The sequence below is a fragment of the Camelus bactrianus genome, chromosome 17 (genome assembly GCF_048773025.1).
Source record: "Camelus bactrianus isolate YW-2024 breed Bactrian camel chromosome 17, ASM4877302v1, whole genome shotgun sequence".
Lineage (NCBI taxonomy): Eukaryota > Metazoa > Chordata > Mammalia > Artiodactyla > Camelidae > Camelus > Camelus bactrianus.
Window position 1 is genome coordinate 3943853 of NC_133555.1, and position 15983 is coordinate 3959835.

The 15983-nt window shown below is 49.0% G+C and overlaps 1 protein-coding gene across 5 annotated transcripts in view; it reads right to left on the bottom strand.

The window, feature by feature from the left end:
• Window positions 1-15983, bottom strand: part of IFT122 (intraflagellar transport 122) — a 63450-nt gene that overhangs the window by 26440 nt on the left and 21027 nt on the right. For all 5 annotated transcript variants that reach the window (XM_074344293.1, XM_045515357.2, XM_074344294.1 and 2 more), the window contains 7 exons: window positions 11452-11643; window positions 11156-11294; window positions 10700-10902; window positions 9658-9795; window positions 8201-8365; window positions 5891-6088; window positions 1282-1422 (listed from right to left, as the gene is read on the bottom strand). In XM_074344293.1, the coding sequence (XP_074200394.1) occupies window positions 1282-1422; window positions 5891-6088; window positions 8201-8365; window positions 9658-9795; window positions 10700-10902; window positions 11156-11294; window positions 11452-11643 (1176 nt within the window). The remainder of the gene's footprint in view (window positions 1-1281; window positions 1423-5890; window positions 6089-8200; window positions 8366-9657; window positions 9796-10699; window positions 10903-11155; window positions 11295-11451; window positions 11644-15983) is intronic.

Below are 15983 nucleotides of genomic sequence, written 5' to 3' on the forward strand. Positions count from 1 at the left end.
ACAAACACAACATATTCTAGGAGCCCTTTGTCAGTCTCCATCTCTCCTGGCACTTCTGGGTGGGGCAGGAGAGGGTGCTCCCTCCATGGAGCTGCTTCCTCCCTCCCCTGACTTCTTAAAGCTCTCCTCTATTACCACTTCTCTGGCACTTAGCAGATCTAAAAATATAATGAGGTAATTATGATACAATGGTAATTTTACTTGTTTTAACAATGGCTGGCATTCGTGCAACCATTGACAGTTTTAGAATCCCTTTTGCAACGTGAGGGTTAAGCCTAATGACACTGTGTCACATAGGCAGGGCAGCCGGTGTTTTCCCCCGTCTGGCTGTAGAAATGGGAGGACAGTGGCTCCAAGAGCAGCGGCTTGCTGGGGTCATCCTGCCTGTGCAGGCAGGGCTGGTCCTCAACCAGCCTGCTGAGTCCTGGCCTGGTCTCCGTCCACTCTCTTTTCAGGCCTAGAAGTCTCGCCCGGCATGGGGCAGGTGGGCACCATGTGGCAGGTGGGCACCATGTGGCTCTGGCTCAGGAGTATGGGGCAAACTGGCTAACTGACTGTGGGAAGAAAAGAGGGGAGGGAGGAGTTAGGAGAGGGGCTTGCAAGCCACTCCTTTCCCCCATCTCAGGTTCCCGATGAAAACCCATCTCAGGGACGTAGCTGGGCTTTTTCTAATGTGTGGAAAGGGGTCAAGTGTTTTCACCCATTTCTGTAGCTTTAACAGACTCAGCCAGGAAATGACACCATGAATCATGCCAGGAAGGTATGTGCGGAGAGACACTGCTTTCAGAAGCAGAGAACTTGACCATTTCTTCCAGTGTACTTAGCAGAGCGCCAAGAAAAACAGCACTGCGTAATAAACGGCCTCACAGCACTAAGAGCTCATGCCCGTAATAAAAGCTACCACTTACTCAGTGCCCACGACGTGCCAGGGTTTGGCTGGGTGCCGGGCATGAGTGAGAGCTAGTAAGACTGACGGCTAGAAGCTCTCGGATCCCCCTTGTGCGTCAGGCTTTACAGGCATTATCGCATAGATCCTTAAACATCTCTGAGGATGGGGCCTGTCATCACCCGAATTTTACAGATGAGCAACCTCAGAAAGGCTGTTTCCCGCTGAGGCTCACAGGTTGGGAGGGGGCTGAGCTGGGATCCCAGCCCAAGTCAGTCTAACTCGAGAGCCCACTACAGCCTGCATCTGCCTCTCTGTATATCACTCGGACCACCTTCTGCTTCCTCAAGGGACCACTGAGGACCAAATCGCAGCTCATGCTAACTGATGCCTACCTTTTTTGCTGTTTCAAACTCCAATCCTTCTAAGGCTTCCATGGCCAGCTCACGCCAGTCCGTGTCTGTCACGCCCAAGCAAGCAATCTGGTAGGCTTCTCGGAACATCCTCCTGTCCAGGTACTGGTACATCGGAGCAGACTGTAGGATTTCATCAAAAGGAAAGAAGCAATGGAAACAGTCAGGTTCACGTGAAGCCGGACTCCAGGTGTGTGCACCGACTCCTGCGACCTCCGATTGAGGCCACCAGGGCTCAGCCTCACCCAGCCCACCCTAGGCGCCTCCCGCTCTGTTCCCCCTTCCACAGCCAGACCCTTGAACCCTTGTGCTCTGCAGCACCAACTTCCACCCACCCTCCCCTCCACCCCCACCGCCAGGATGGCCTTATCCCAAGATGTCACCCTTACCTGGAATGCCTTTGCCCCTCCTCACCCTCTGCAAAGCACCTACTTGACTTTAAAGGCCCTGTTAAAATGTCACCTCTCCTGGAAAGTCTTCACTGACCCGTCAAGGGAACGGGTTCCTCAGCCCCGTCTCGACCTCGGGTTGTATTTTAATTATAAGCCTGTCCCCTCCAAGGCTGCACACAACCTGAGGGTGGCGGTGGGCTGTACTCACCCACGTCTGCAGGCCCTCAGCCTACGTTTGCTGAAGGAATGAACATTGCTGTGAGGGAGGGGCCTGGGGTGGCTTCTTACAAAGAGGGGAGAGAAACCTTCTTATCCCAAGAAAGGTGACCCTCTCCTAGTTCCCCGGCACTGGCAACCTTCCTACCACCTCTCCGTCCAGTTAGGGCTGCCTTGCCCTGATACCTGTGCACGGTTCCTAACAATTTCTCTCTTTAGGTTTACAGGGAAGGTATAGCTGAGGTAGAGCACGTGGTTAGCATGCAAGAGATCCTGGGTTCAGTCCCCAGTACGTCCATTTAAAAAAAAAATTAACTTTGTAAAGTGCTTCTGGGTCAGTCCCGACAGGGCTGTGCACTAGGCATTACTGCTCCCGGACTACAACCCGGAGACTGAGGGCAATGACTTGTAAGGACATAGAAATGGCACATGGAAGACCTGGAGCTGGACCAGGGCAACCTGACCAGGTTCTGAGCTCCTCCTTGCCTCCTGGGTGGGGGACGTGTGTGTGCGCGCGCGTGTGCGTGTGCTCTCATGCACACATGAAAACAAGTCTGAGCTGGGCGGGCGTCCTTCACTACGAAAGGCCCTGCCCTTGTTTTGGCTGGTGAGTGTGAGAGAGGGAATGACACTTCTCCTAGATTCCTGGGCCTGAGGAGATCAATCAGCCAGTACCTCTGCGCTAATGGTTCCCAAATGTGGAGCTGGAAGTGCTGTTTTCTCCATTTGGGGCCTTTATCTTTGAAATTTCCTGTCCGTTTTTTAGCTTTAAAGGAAACTTGGTTCTTTTTCAGCACTGGGCAGGATTGCTTCTGAATGCGCATCCTTCCTACCCTGCCGCCTCCGCCTCCAAGGCGGCCGCAGGGTGTGAACTGGGGAGCAGCTGAGCTAGAAGCCAGGCCTGGCTCAGCCACACCTGAGCTGTGTGATTTGGGGTAAACTGATTAAATTCTGTTCCAATGCCCCACCCAGCCCACTGGCGATCATGGCAAAGCAGAGAAGTGCTTTGAAAACAGGACGGTGCCAGGCCAGGGGAGCACACTTCATCCCCATGCGCCTTCCTGCACCAGATCCTCTGTCCCCCAGCTCCCCAGACCTGTTCCCACTCCTGCCTCTCCCTCTGCCTGAAACACACTCACTGCTCCTGTCTGTCTTTCCAGCCCTTTCGGGGCTCAGATTAGGTGTCACCACCTCATGGAAGCTTTTAAACTCCCCACGCACGGGCTTTCCTTCTAAACTCTTCTAGCGAGCGTCCTTTGCTCCAGTTTAGTTCTGTTTGGTAATGTTTTTGCTATTTTAAGATTGAGGAATCGGACCAGAGAAAACCTGAAAGCTGGATACATTTAACCCATTGCACAAAAAAGTGAGGCCCACAGAGCACAGGGAGCTGCTCAAGGTCACGGCTGGTGGAGGCATCAGGGCCAGCGCTCCTTCCCTCAACTGTGTGGCTGCTCCCCAGGGTGACGCCCCAGGAGGACGGGAACTCGGACAGTTGCCCCAGAATCCAGTGCGCAACCAACAGTTAACATTCGGGCTGGCGCGGGAGCACGGGGGTTGGGGGTAGATCGGGGGTTTTAAAAATATCCTAACCGAACAAATGCCCTCAGGGCGCTGCTTGATGCCACTGCTGCATTCCAAGCATGAAGTCACTGCTGCCCTGAGGAGCCCGCGCAGGGCTTGCCGCCTTACTTGGCTGCCCTGACTCACCAACTCTTGCACAAGATGATGTAAATTTCGAAAGGAAACCAGAAATCCCCAGAGTGGGTCTGATGCTTTCTCCCTCCCCTCCAGGCCAAAACCACAGGATGGCTGGAGGCAGAGGCGAAGGATAAACAGCCTTTGTCTCGAGGCTGCCTTTCCTAACCCTTGGCAGTGCTGACCTGCTGCATCAGCAGGATGGCCCTGGTGCAGCCACGGGGGGGGGGGGGGGGGGGGCCCTCCGTCTTCTGAATCTGAAGGCCTTGGCAAGGGAGCCCCGGGCTGCCCCTCCGGCTCCTCTCAGCTGGCCAAAGTCAGGGGCCAGCAAACTGAGTTTATCTTTGAGGTCAGGATGGTGGTATTGGAGGAAAACTTTCAATCAGCACAGCCTGTCTGGCATGATGAGATGCCGGTTCAGCATGGGAGCAGACGAAGACAGCAAGGACACAGTCCAGCGGGGGCTGTTCTTGTCCCTCCTCCTGCCCTGCTTCCACACACCTCTCTCCCTTCTTTCTCTGGCTTTTTATTTTCCTTTTTCCTCAGACCTGAATTCTACTCCCATAACTGCTCTGTGTCAGGCACTAATAACTCCTGCAGCAATAAGTAACACGGGTGTCCCCAGCTTAGATGACCAAGTGGACCCCAGCCCCACCCTTTACAAGAAGCCGAGGCCGGGAGAGCGAGGGAAGGCCAGGTGGGGGGGGGGTGCAGACTGATGGAGCCCAGCCCAGTGGAAGGGCAATCTGGAGACTCCTCTATCAGTCTTTCATATGGACTTGACCTTTTACCCAGCAATCGCTTCTAAAAATTTATTCCAAGGAGCTAAATTGGGATAAGTGACTTAGCTAGAAAGATGTCCACTATCTACAAGAGCAAAAAAGCTGTAAACAGCATAACTATCCAACAATAGGTACTGGTTGAGCTGTGGAACATCCATGTGACAAGGACAAAAAGCAGTCATTAAAAACAATGGGGGGGAGCAGGAAAAGGGGTTGTGGTTACAATAAAAGGGCAACCCAACACCAGGGATGTGGAGGGCTGGTGGCGGTGGTAGCACCCACCTGTACAGGTGATAAATCTGTACTTCAGTTTTGCAAACTGTTACCAGGGGGGAAAACTGGACAAGTTGTACAGAGGGTCTCTGTGTGACTTCTTACAGTTACACGTGAATCTGCAATCACCTCGGTATTGTAAAATGCTACCGAGACAGATTCACTGATGTGGAGCCATGTCTCCAGTAGACTGCTGAGTGAAAAAAGCCAGATTGCTAGTTGATGCCCCATAATTAATAAAAAGTGGTGGGTCTGCGATGTGTAAATAGTAGGGTACCTAGGAGATGGAAGGTGACTAGAAGTCTCTCTTATTTATAATCCACATTCAGTAAAGTACAGTACAGTAAATCTGAGGTTTCACCTATGGGAGCAATACTCACAGACAAGTCACAAAACAATATTTATAGTATGGTTGCACTTTCGTTTAAAAATGTTTACCAAAAGATCATATACTCATAATTGTATATTAATGCACATATTAATGTGCCTATACAAAAGTCTGGTGGATGCATTCATTCCACAGCGTTTAAGAGTGAGTCTCTCTCAAGCATGGGATTCTGAGTGCCACACTCTCCTTGGCGCTTGTCCCTAGGCTGTGACAGCTCTACAGCAGGCGTGATTCACTCAGGGAGCAGCCAGGATAAGGCCAGCCGCGACTCGGACTGTCAATCTCTGTCCTGCAGACTGTGTTTCTGCCCTCCTCCACTCTGTGGCTCCAGACTCCAGCTCCCTACCTGTTCTGTCTCCTCCTGGTTTGAGGGCGTGTACAGACGGCCCCCTGCTCCCTTTTTTGGCTCGCAGACCTCGGCTCCCACACTAAGTCTGCCCATACTCTCTTTCACACACAAGCATCACCCCCGCACCTGGGCCCATGGCCTGCTGGGCGCCCCACTCGGCCGGCTTGCTCCCCTCTGCCCCACGCTTGGCTCTCAGTGACATACACTCTGCTGACAGACAGACGACCTTGCAGATCCCTCCCCTCCCTAACAGGAAAGGAGGATCAGAAAGGAACGGAGCCTCAGTGAGGTTCAGCTGTTTGCCCAAAGACACACAGGTCGCAAAGGGTGGAGACAGGGTTCAGGTTCAAGTCCAGAGTGCCTTCTATGACATCATGGCAGCCACTCTCGTCTCTCTTCCCTCTCTCCTTGCCACCCACTCCAAGCACCAGCGGGGAGCCTGGCTGTCTGGTCTCGTCCCCCGACCGCTGAGAGCTGTGGTCACCGCTCAGGTTACCTGCGGCACCTCCACAGCCGACATGGAGAAGACATGGAGGCAGAAGATCTTGGAGCCATTGTAGCCGACCACGAAGCCCTGCAGCTTCTGCTGGTGCACCGGGAAGGTGCTGGCCTTGATGTTGAGGTAGCCTCCTCCCGAGAAGCAGAGCATGTCCTCACACTGGGTGTTCCAGGCCACACTGTTGGCGTTCGGCTCCTGAGGGACAGGGATGTGAGGGGCCTGTGACAGCCCGGGCTCTGGCACCATTCCTACACTCGGTTCGGTGCTCTTTTCAAAGCCCAAACCACACTAAGTTCCTAACAGTGGGATGGAGAGAAAGGGGGAGAAGGGGATCAGAAGTCACGGACAGGACACAGGCAAGTTCCTCTCTGTACCGTGTGTTGGATTTTTTTAATAAGCAAGCATTACTTTTGAAAAAAAATTATTATCCCCAAATATTAATCATTACACAGTCAGTGAGAAACTCAGCAAAGTGGGGTCTAGTTCTACCAAAGAATGAGTAAGCACAGCTAAGCATAGAAGGTTTAAAGGGATATATTCCAAAGAATTAACGGTGACTGTTTTGGGGGCGGGTGGAACGGCACATAATTTTTATTTTCTATACTTTTTGTTTGCCTGAGATTTTCTTTTGGTCAGGACCATCTTATTATAAAAATAAGAAAAAGAAAAGTCAGTTATTTTTAAAAATAAAAAAAAATATATTGTCTCTGTATTTACAATCCACACATGCAAAATTATAGTTACCCTGGGAGGCACCCCCTCCTGCCACCTCCTCTCAAAGTTTTCTGCTCAGCTCTGGAGCCCCAGGGACCAGCAGCTGTTTATACCTTTCTGCCTAAATCTTTTACATGGCCTGAATCGTACACAGTGACATGGACTACTTTGAGAAAATGAGAAAAAAACCAGTATAGCTGTTTTCGTTCGCAGGGGGCCGGGGCAGTGGAAAGGAGGGGAAGATAGCTGAGAGTGCCATGCCTCCAGGCACGCTCGGAGAACTACCCTCCCCAGCCTCCTGCAGAACCTTGGGGGGGGGGGGGACTGGGCAGGGCACACCCACTTCCACTCCTACAAGGTTCGAGGCTCAGACACAGAGTCACACCTGGGGCTTGCTAACCTCCCTCCAGGGGTGAGTGTTGAGTCTGGGCAGAAGAGATATGACACTGGGAGCCCTATTTTGTGCCGGGCACTGAGCTAGGCACTACGGTATCTCGTTTAGCCCTGGAACAATTCTGCGAGGAGGCAAAGACTAGTTGCACTTCAGAGTTAAGGGGAAATTGAGGCTCAGAGAGGCTCACTGACTTGCTTAAGATGACGCAGTAAGTGATGAAGGCAGGACTAGAGCCGGGTCTGTCTGAAGGCAAAGCCTGTGCTCTTTTTTCTCTAAATCATTCTGCCCCCCAGGGATGTGGGCAGGTTGCTATCAAGGGAATCACCTTGGGCTAGTGGTAAGCAGGTGTCCCCTTCCAAGTGACTAAGGCAGCACCCCTCTGCCGCGCTGGTTCTGCTGTGGAGACGGGGAGGGGCCCTGATAAAGGGACCTCTGTCTGCCCATCACAGAGGGAAGCCTGCAGTGGCCAAGGAGGCCAGTCAAGGGCAGGGTTCAGCCTTGCGGGGAACTCACTTCAGGCCCTAACCACTTACAAAGCCCTAAGGAGGCAAAGAGCAGCGCTGAGTCCGGCAGGAAGCCGGCCGGGTGCCGGGTATGGAGCCTTCAGGCCCTCTCCTCCGGTGACACCTTCCTCCAGCCACAGGACCAAATGGTGTGCAAGAAACGCCTACCCCCAACAACCCACGTCTTGCTGGCTCTGACAGCACTCCTGTGAAGTAAGGAGAGGAAGGGGTCCCATCCCTTCCCTTCTTTCAGGGGACAAAACCGGTCCTGTGTCCTTACTGCGTCTCAGGGTACTCACGGATACAGGCTGGCCTCCGGTGAGAAGCAGACTTTTTCAAAAGAATCATCTTCATATTAACCCACGTACTGAGAGCCCACCCGCGCCCCACTGAGATTTGTTATTATTCATTTACTGCTCACAGGAACCTCACAAGAAAAGTGTAACTTGCCAATCTTTCCTGTGAAGAAACCGAAGTTCACGAGGCTGGCCCAGCCCTGGCAGCTCATGGGGGGGGGGGGGGGCTGCGCCAGGCCTCTTGGACTCCGCGCTTCTGCTCCGCCCCCACACCCTGCACCTCGCTGCTCCTCCCAGAGACCCACCTGGGAGCCGGAGCGTGAGCCCCTCCCGGAGGGACTGGGAAGCTAGGGGAGGGTCTCTAACCCAAGGACAGGCCAGGGGCACCCTGGGACTTCACCTGGAACAGCAGCTCCTTGGTGTGGATGTCATACACCAGGCACGTGTCATTCTCGTCCACCACGGCCAGCTTGTTGCGGGAGGCGCTCAAGTCCAAGCAGCGCACGGCTGTGGCCTGCTTCAGCAGGACAATGGCAAAGAGGTTGTCCACAAAGATCTTCAGGATCTGGCAAAATGTCAGAGAAAAAGTGTGAGTCACCATGGCAACAAGACCTTGGAACACCACCAGGCTGTCAGAACATGTGTTCTAGAACAGCAACTCCCACTAACTTCACCAGAGGCTCCGTGCAGAGAATAGGACTCATCAGAAGCAAGAGAGGCGGTTACCCTTGGGAGACCAGACTGCAGTTCATCTGAGGTCACCAAAGTCACAGCGGGCCCCAGGACACAACCAGCTCACTCGAGTGTCTGCCTGACCGGGGATTTGCTAACATTACCCAAACTTCAGAGTTAGGAGACACCATCTAGAGAGATCTGAATCACAAACTCACATAGGAAGAGGCTACTGTAAACACTAACAAGACATCTGGTGTGACCACAGCAAGACGATGATGATGAAGACAGCTATCAGTTAGTGACCATTCTGGCAACCCTGTGAAACACGTGGGATTATCCTCACTTGTAAAACCTAAGCCTCAGAGAGGTGAAGTGACCTGCCCAGGGTCACACAGCTACTGAGTAGCTAAGGTCGAACGTGACCCCAAGTCCACCTGCCCACAAAGTCCATGCTCTCTGGCCTGGCACTGGAAGTGACAGCTGACTGTGGGAAAGAAGCTAGCTTTCCTTCCGTGTGGTGTTACTAGGCTGTGGCCTCTGCTAATCTACACCATGACTTCCATCCCCAGGAAAGGACTGACAAGCCTCAGCCACAGCCACCTGCTAGACAGCTTGGCTCGCAGGCTAACACAGTTATATTTTCACTTTCAAATTTCCATGTAACCCACTTAGAACTTTTCTTATTTTGAGCAAAGAACACACACACATACACAAATCTGTTTAAACTTTCTGTAACCTAGATTTTCCACATCTATTTGAGGAAAGGGCCCATTTTTCTTAAAACATCTAGTAATAGTCTGAGGACCAGCACCCTCTGGGACACAAGCCAGAACACACTGCCTTAACCCTGCCATTGCTCTAGTGGGGACCTGACCTAAAGAATGATCGCCTCCCTCTCTAGCAGGACACTGAAACTGCGTCTCTAACAAATCTCCCACCTTCTGGGTGAACTTTAATCCACTAACCCATTCTGCAGGCTGCCCAGAGTCTGCAGCACCAACTCTGCCAGAACACGGTATGCTCAGAGTTGGGGACCGCTGCGTCTCTGGCCTGAAGCTGTCCTCATAAAACAAAACTATGGGCTGCCCTCCAATATGCCAGTGGTGGTGGTGGAGGTGGGGAACCCATCTCAGGGACTGCATGCACATAATCAGGCTGATGGGAGGCAGAGGGAGTGCTCACCTGGCCGTTCTTCAGGCCGACTAACAGGCCTTCCCTCCCTGGGGGGCCACCGATCACCTTGATGTAGCGGATGAGAGATTCCATCTGCCACTCTCGCTCCCTCACCCCGCTGAAGGCCAGGCATTGCAGCCGCTTCTCCTGGAAAGCAAGCGCAGCTCTGAGTGATGGTCAACAGAATACGTGCTCCAGCCCTCCCTCGGAGGTCCACCTGCACTGACGGGATGAAAAATACCTACACGTTCAGCGTCTACTGACCCCTATCTAGACCCCGTGACAGGCATCGTTACTTCTTCACGCGAGTCTTCCCCGTGGGGCCTGGCTCGGCCTCACCGCGTCAGCCGACCCCCAGGCAGCCTCAGACATAGGCAGTTCCAAAAGCACACCTTTCTGCCTGTAACCTGTGGCACCTCTAACCTGCCTGAAGTTTTAGATTTTTTGAGAGATTTTAATAGTATTCTTAGGTACAGTGATTCCTAAAGGACTTCTTTCATTTTATTACTCCCAGTAGGCCTAGTTTTGTGGAACCAAATCCACCTCTACTTCCAAGAAAGATGCTGGGCTGGCCTTCCCTTAGTCTTTCTAAACTTCTCTTGGCATTGACCTAGACATTTTCTAGGAAGATCTAAACTGAGAACATTTTTTCTGTTTATAAAAAACTCTCAGGAAGTAAAACTTCCTTTACTATTTTGAGTTGATATCATAAGTTTTTTGGGTGTTAACTGAAAGATGATATAAATTTTTATGCGTATATGTTTACCAAAAAACCCCTAACCTTCATTTTGTGGGATATCAATGTATGCTTTCAGTCATTAAAATATATGTAATCCCAGGTTAACAAAGTGCTTGGCAATAGAAAAAAGTGCTCTCCAGGCTATGGTCCGTGACCTTCTGGTAGAGTCTGACTCATTTAGATGGCAATACAATGAAAGCAACAAAGAGCCACTGAGCTTAATGGAAAAGGACTTGTTTCCTAGGGACCAACTGTGAAATGGCGAAAGGGGTGCCCCATCCTCGGTGGAGGCATGAAGCAGGTGCAGCCCACCTGGCAGAGGATGATGTGGTCGGCACACACCACCAGGAGGTTGCATTCAAACTTCCGGACAATCTTCTCCTTCACCCGGTAACGCATGTCTGATGAGTCATCTGAATACAATTCGTAGATGAGGATCTTCTCTGGCAGTTGGATAGCTAAGCGATTTTTGTAGATGGCAATCTTCTTGACAAGCTCTTTACATTTAATCCGAACTGTCAAAGAGAAGAATAAAATAAAATAAAACAGCTCTAGCAAGATGTTGTTTAGGTAGAAGACAGAGAAATTAAAAGCCATCATTCACTTAATGCTACTGGCAACTAAAGGAGACAGTCTCATCAAAAAACCCTTATAGAGTGTCTAATACGCACAATCAGCTCTGCTGAACGCTAAGACCCAAAGTGGCACACAATCTTTGTGGTCCAGAGCTTACGGAAAGTAAATCCCTGCGTGCTACCTGCCTCTCACCTTTCTGCTCGGTGATCAGGTGCTGCACAATGACATCGGTCATGCTGTCCCTGTAGGCGTACCGGTCCTTGTAGAGCCCGTGAACCGTGCTGAAAATAAGCTGGTAGAAGGAAATGGTACCATCCTGGCAGCCTGCCACCTGCAGGGAAAGAGAGAGTGTCAATTCCCAGCTCTCTGCGGAGAAGTCTCCCCTCCCGCTTGTCAAGGATGGACATCACGATCAGACTGGGTAAACACAGCTGACGGTCAGTGACTACTCAGGCAACGGCCCAGCAGAATGAACTTCCTCTTCTTACCACATAGTTGGAATCGGGTTTCACTTTGCACGTCCACACCCAGGAGTTCTGCTCCCCAACAGTCCCGAGCCGCACTCCGTCCTTGGTGAAAAGGGACACTTGCTTGTCTGATCCCCCCAGCAAAATGTACTCCCCTTTAGTAAAGTAGCCGATGCAGCAGGGGTCAAAGCTCAGCAGCCGATCCTTCCCAATCTGAGGAAAGAGAACACACCAAGGGAAATTCACTTCTGAATCCATGATAATCTCAATACAATGAAGGGCCTTTCCCTCCAACTTTTACTGCGGCAGTTGGGAGGACAGGGGAGTTAGCTGGCATTCTCCCCTGTGCGACTGATTCCATCATGAACGCAGGCCAGTCTCCCCTGGGACATCGTGCCCCTCCGCACCACACAGCCAGGTCCCCCACCAGCAGTGTCACCCCCAGGCCCACCCCACCTGCCCTGGTGGGTGTCCCAGCTCCTCAGCCCATCCGGACCCAGGGACGCTCTTTCTCCCTCAGGCCCTCCTCCGCACAGAGCCCTTGAGGGATCATGGCTCCCCTTGGCTTCCTTTTTATCTTCTTTTCTTTTCTTTCTATTTTATATTTCACAAAGCTAAGTCTATTCAACTTTTAAAAACTGTCCTTCATTCTGAAACTACACCCATCCTGCTTATCTTTCTAATAACCTTGCTGAGGTATTTCACATACCATACAATTCACCCACTGAAAGTGTATAATTCATTGACTTTTAATATATTCAGAGTTGTGCAACCATCATCACTAATTCCAGAATATTTCCAACACCCCAGAAAGAAAACCTACCCCTGTTACAGTTGATTTCAAGTCCCCCGTTTTTCATCACTGGCAACGACTGCTCCGCCTAAGTTTACAGACCTACCTGTTCAGGACATTTCATATAAATGGAATCACACAATATGTGGTCTTTTGTGACCAGTTCACCTTTGTTGTAGCATGAATAGTACTTCGTCCATCTTCACTGCTGAATAATATTCCATTGTATGGATATTCCCCATTTTATTTGTCCAATCATCAGCTGATGGACATTTGGGTTCTTCCTATTTTAGGTGTACAATTTCATTTTCATACCAATAGTGTACAAAGGATCCAATTTCTCCACCCTCGTGGGTGGGTAGTAATGTCTCACTGTGGTTTTGATTTGCATTTCCCTGGAAGCTAATGATACTGAGCATATTTTCCTGTACCTATTGGCCACATGTCTATCTTGTCTGAAGAAATGTCTATTCAGATCCCTTCTCCATTTTTAAATTGGGTTGTCTTTTTATTATTGAGTTGTAAGAGTTCTTTACATATGCTAGATACAAGTCCTTATCAGATACATGATTTGTGAACACTTTCTCCCATTCTGTAAGTTATCTCTATCCTTATCATCACCAGACCCTTTGGCTGTCCCTAAGTGTACCTTCTGTGACTAAAAAAACTATTTTTGATTACTTTTATTAAACTAATAATCACTTTATTAAAGAAATAACTCTAAAAAACCTCATTTCTCCTTAAGTTTTTAACTTCAATTTACAAAGATTTTCCTATTTATAAGTCTAGTAGAAGTAAACAACCAATTGCAAAGAGGCCTTTGATGAATGTCTACTGAATTCAATTTTGAACAGACCATAAAACCCCTCACTCAGCCTCATTTACACCTTAGTTCATTCTCTTAATCTAATTTAAACTACAATTATTAATTTAATATATTTAACTTTCCTTTTTAGGAATTTCAAACACCTGATAATGAAAACTTTCCCTCATGTTTGCATAATGATAGTAACTCTAATAAGAAAACCAAAAAAGCTTATGAATCATGACATGGGAGGCTCGCGCTTCTGGTAATGCTCACTAGTTCCCACTGGACCAACTCTCCAGCAGGTCACAGCTATAAACTCTGGACCAATTGGAAATTACAACCACCTGGAGGCACTGGTGAGCAACCAGAAGCAGAGAGAAATTTCAAACACATATGCATTTGGAAGAAAGGAATGGCATTAGGTGAGTTTTTCATTTTTTTGATGGCTTTTGCCTGAGGGCAGGCCCCATCAGCACCCCGATGGACGAGAACAGGAGGTGGGAGATCCAGAAAAGAAAGAAGAGGAGGAGCCTAAATTCTGCACACACTGCTGAATATCTGGAGCCCCTTAAACTATACACGTTGGGACAGATGCCAAGCAGCCTAGCAAAGGCTGAAGAACTGAACAGAGACTCCAGCTGCTGCCCACACTAGAAAGACAGAATCTGAATGTTGAGTCCGGCAAAGTTAACTACTTAAGGGGAAAAAAAAACTACACACTAATCTTCACAGGAACATGACAGAAATGAGTCCCTATCATTCACAATGTTCAGAACATAATGCAAAATTCTAAAAAGCAGAAAAATGCGAACCATACTCAAGAGAAAAGACAATCAAGAGAGACTGACCCCAAGATGATTCAGATACTGGAAATAGCAGATGAGAACTTTAAAACAGCTATTATAACTATGGTCAAGAATATAAAGGAAAATATACTTGTAATGAATGAACAAGGAGGAAAGAAAAACTAAACGGAAATTCTAAAACTGAAAAAGGTAATAACTGAAACAAAAATTCACTGGATGAGCTTAACAGAAATATTAGAGATGACAGAAAAGTCAGTGAAGTTGAAGACTGAGCAACAGAAATCCTCCAATCTCAAGATAAGAGAGGAAAAATAAGATTTAAAAAATGAACAGGGCCTCAGTGACCTGGAGAACAACATCAAAAGGTCTAACATATGTAACTGGAGGACAGAATGGAGAAAAAATTATTTGAAGAAATAATAACCAAAAAATTTCCACATTTGGTGAAAGAATAAAGACATAAATATATTGATTCAAAAAGTTCACTGACTTCCTCCACAATCTCAAGCCAGAAAATATAAGAAATCTCTTCAACATTCCAATATTCCTTAGGTACTTAATAAAAATTTCTTATATCTTTCCATTTAAAATTGGAAGGATAAAACTAATTTCTCAACTACAACCTTTAAATGATCATCACAAGACAAATCTGATAGAGATTCTAATATCGAATCTAGCACAGGTTCTGCCTGGGTTCCAATCCAGGCTTGACTACTAGGTAAACTGTGTGTCTTTGGGCAGTTACTGAACCACTCTGTGTCTCAATTTTTTTTTATATCATTTTAAAAAAAATGTTTTCTTTTTTTTAAAGGAGGTACCGGGGGCTGAACCCAGGACCTTGTGTATGCTAAGCATGTGCTCTACCACTGAGCTGTACACTCGTCCTGTGCCTCATTTTTCTTACATGTAAAGTGGTGATAATAGTATCTACCTTGTAGAGTTGTTATAAGGATTAAAAGAGTTAACTTTAAAGTGTATATGATACCTGAAACTCAGTAAATGTTAGCTATTATTATTATTAAGCCAGATCCCCTTAAGCATTACAAACACAAAATGGCAAAAATATATACTATCCATAAGCCTAACACAAAAGCATAGCTTTGATTTACTTGTATTTAACTCTAAATCTTCCCAGACTTAAAAGACACTTGCCCACTGAGGGAATCTTACTGTCCCAAACAAGTTGAGCTATCTCAGCAGAGTGAGGCTGCTTACCATTCAAAACCTTGGGCCACAACATGAGCTGTGGGGCTGCCCACCACATTGAGCTCTTTTGTGTCGTCACTATAGCAACAAGACCCCACTCTTTCCCTGTGTGACGTGGTTTTTTTGTTCCCAGGAACTTCCATCACCCACACCCACTGCCTGGTACACAGTAGACACGCCAGTAAACGCGCCTGTTGAATGATGATGCGCACACTAGCTGGAGGAGGAGACAGCACCAGGGCTGGGTGCAAGAGAATGAGAATGAGGGCTTGGGAAATCAGTCACGGGAAACAGAGAAAACACTTCACCATCTAGTACCTTTATTTTCTCTTTACTCAATCACAAATGAAATGACTGATAGTAAGATGACGTAGAAGAAATGGCCCCAGAGGCAGGCTACACATACCTGAAACCCGTCCCCTCCAGCATGACATTTTCTGAGGAAGAAGGGTGCTATTAAACAAAGGCGCCACAGAACAGGTGGTACAACCGCCCCACAGCGCCTCAGCACCTACTAACAGGCTTTCCTCCTACAAGGCTCTATTTTAATCGACCATCCAGAGAAACAAGAAATTCTTCTGGAATAGGAATCTGCCCCGCTCACTCCCTAGCTAGACCTGCGGCTCCTGAACACTTACAGCATATGGTGCTCAAGCTCCTGACTCACACTATTCAGGTCCTTTAAAATCATGCCCCCGTCTCCCTCTCTGGCTCCATCTTTGTCCACAGTCTGGGGTCCTGTCACCCTGGACTGTCCCACATCTTCACCCTTCCCTGTCTCTGCAGGTGCTGTTTCCTCTTCCCGAAGCACCACTGCCAGTGTCCTCTGCCAGCAAACCCCTGCTCGTCCGGCTCAAAGGCCACCTCGACAAAACCTCCTGCCTCCACCAAGTGGCACTGTCACCTTTTTCTGTGTCCCTGGAGCTGTCTATCTGCACAG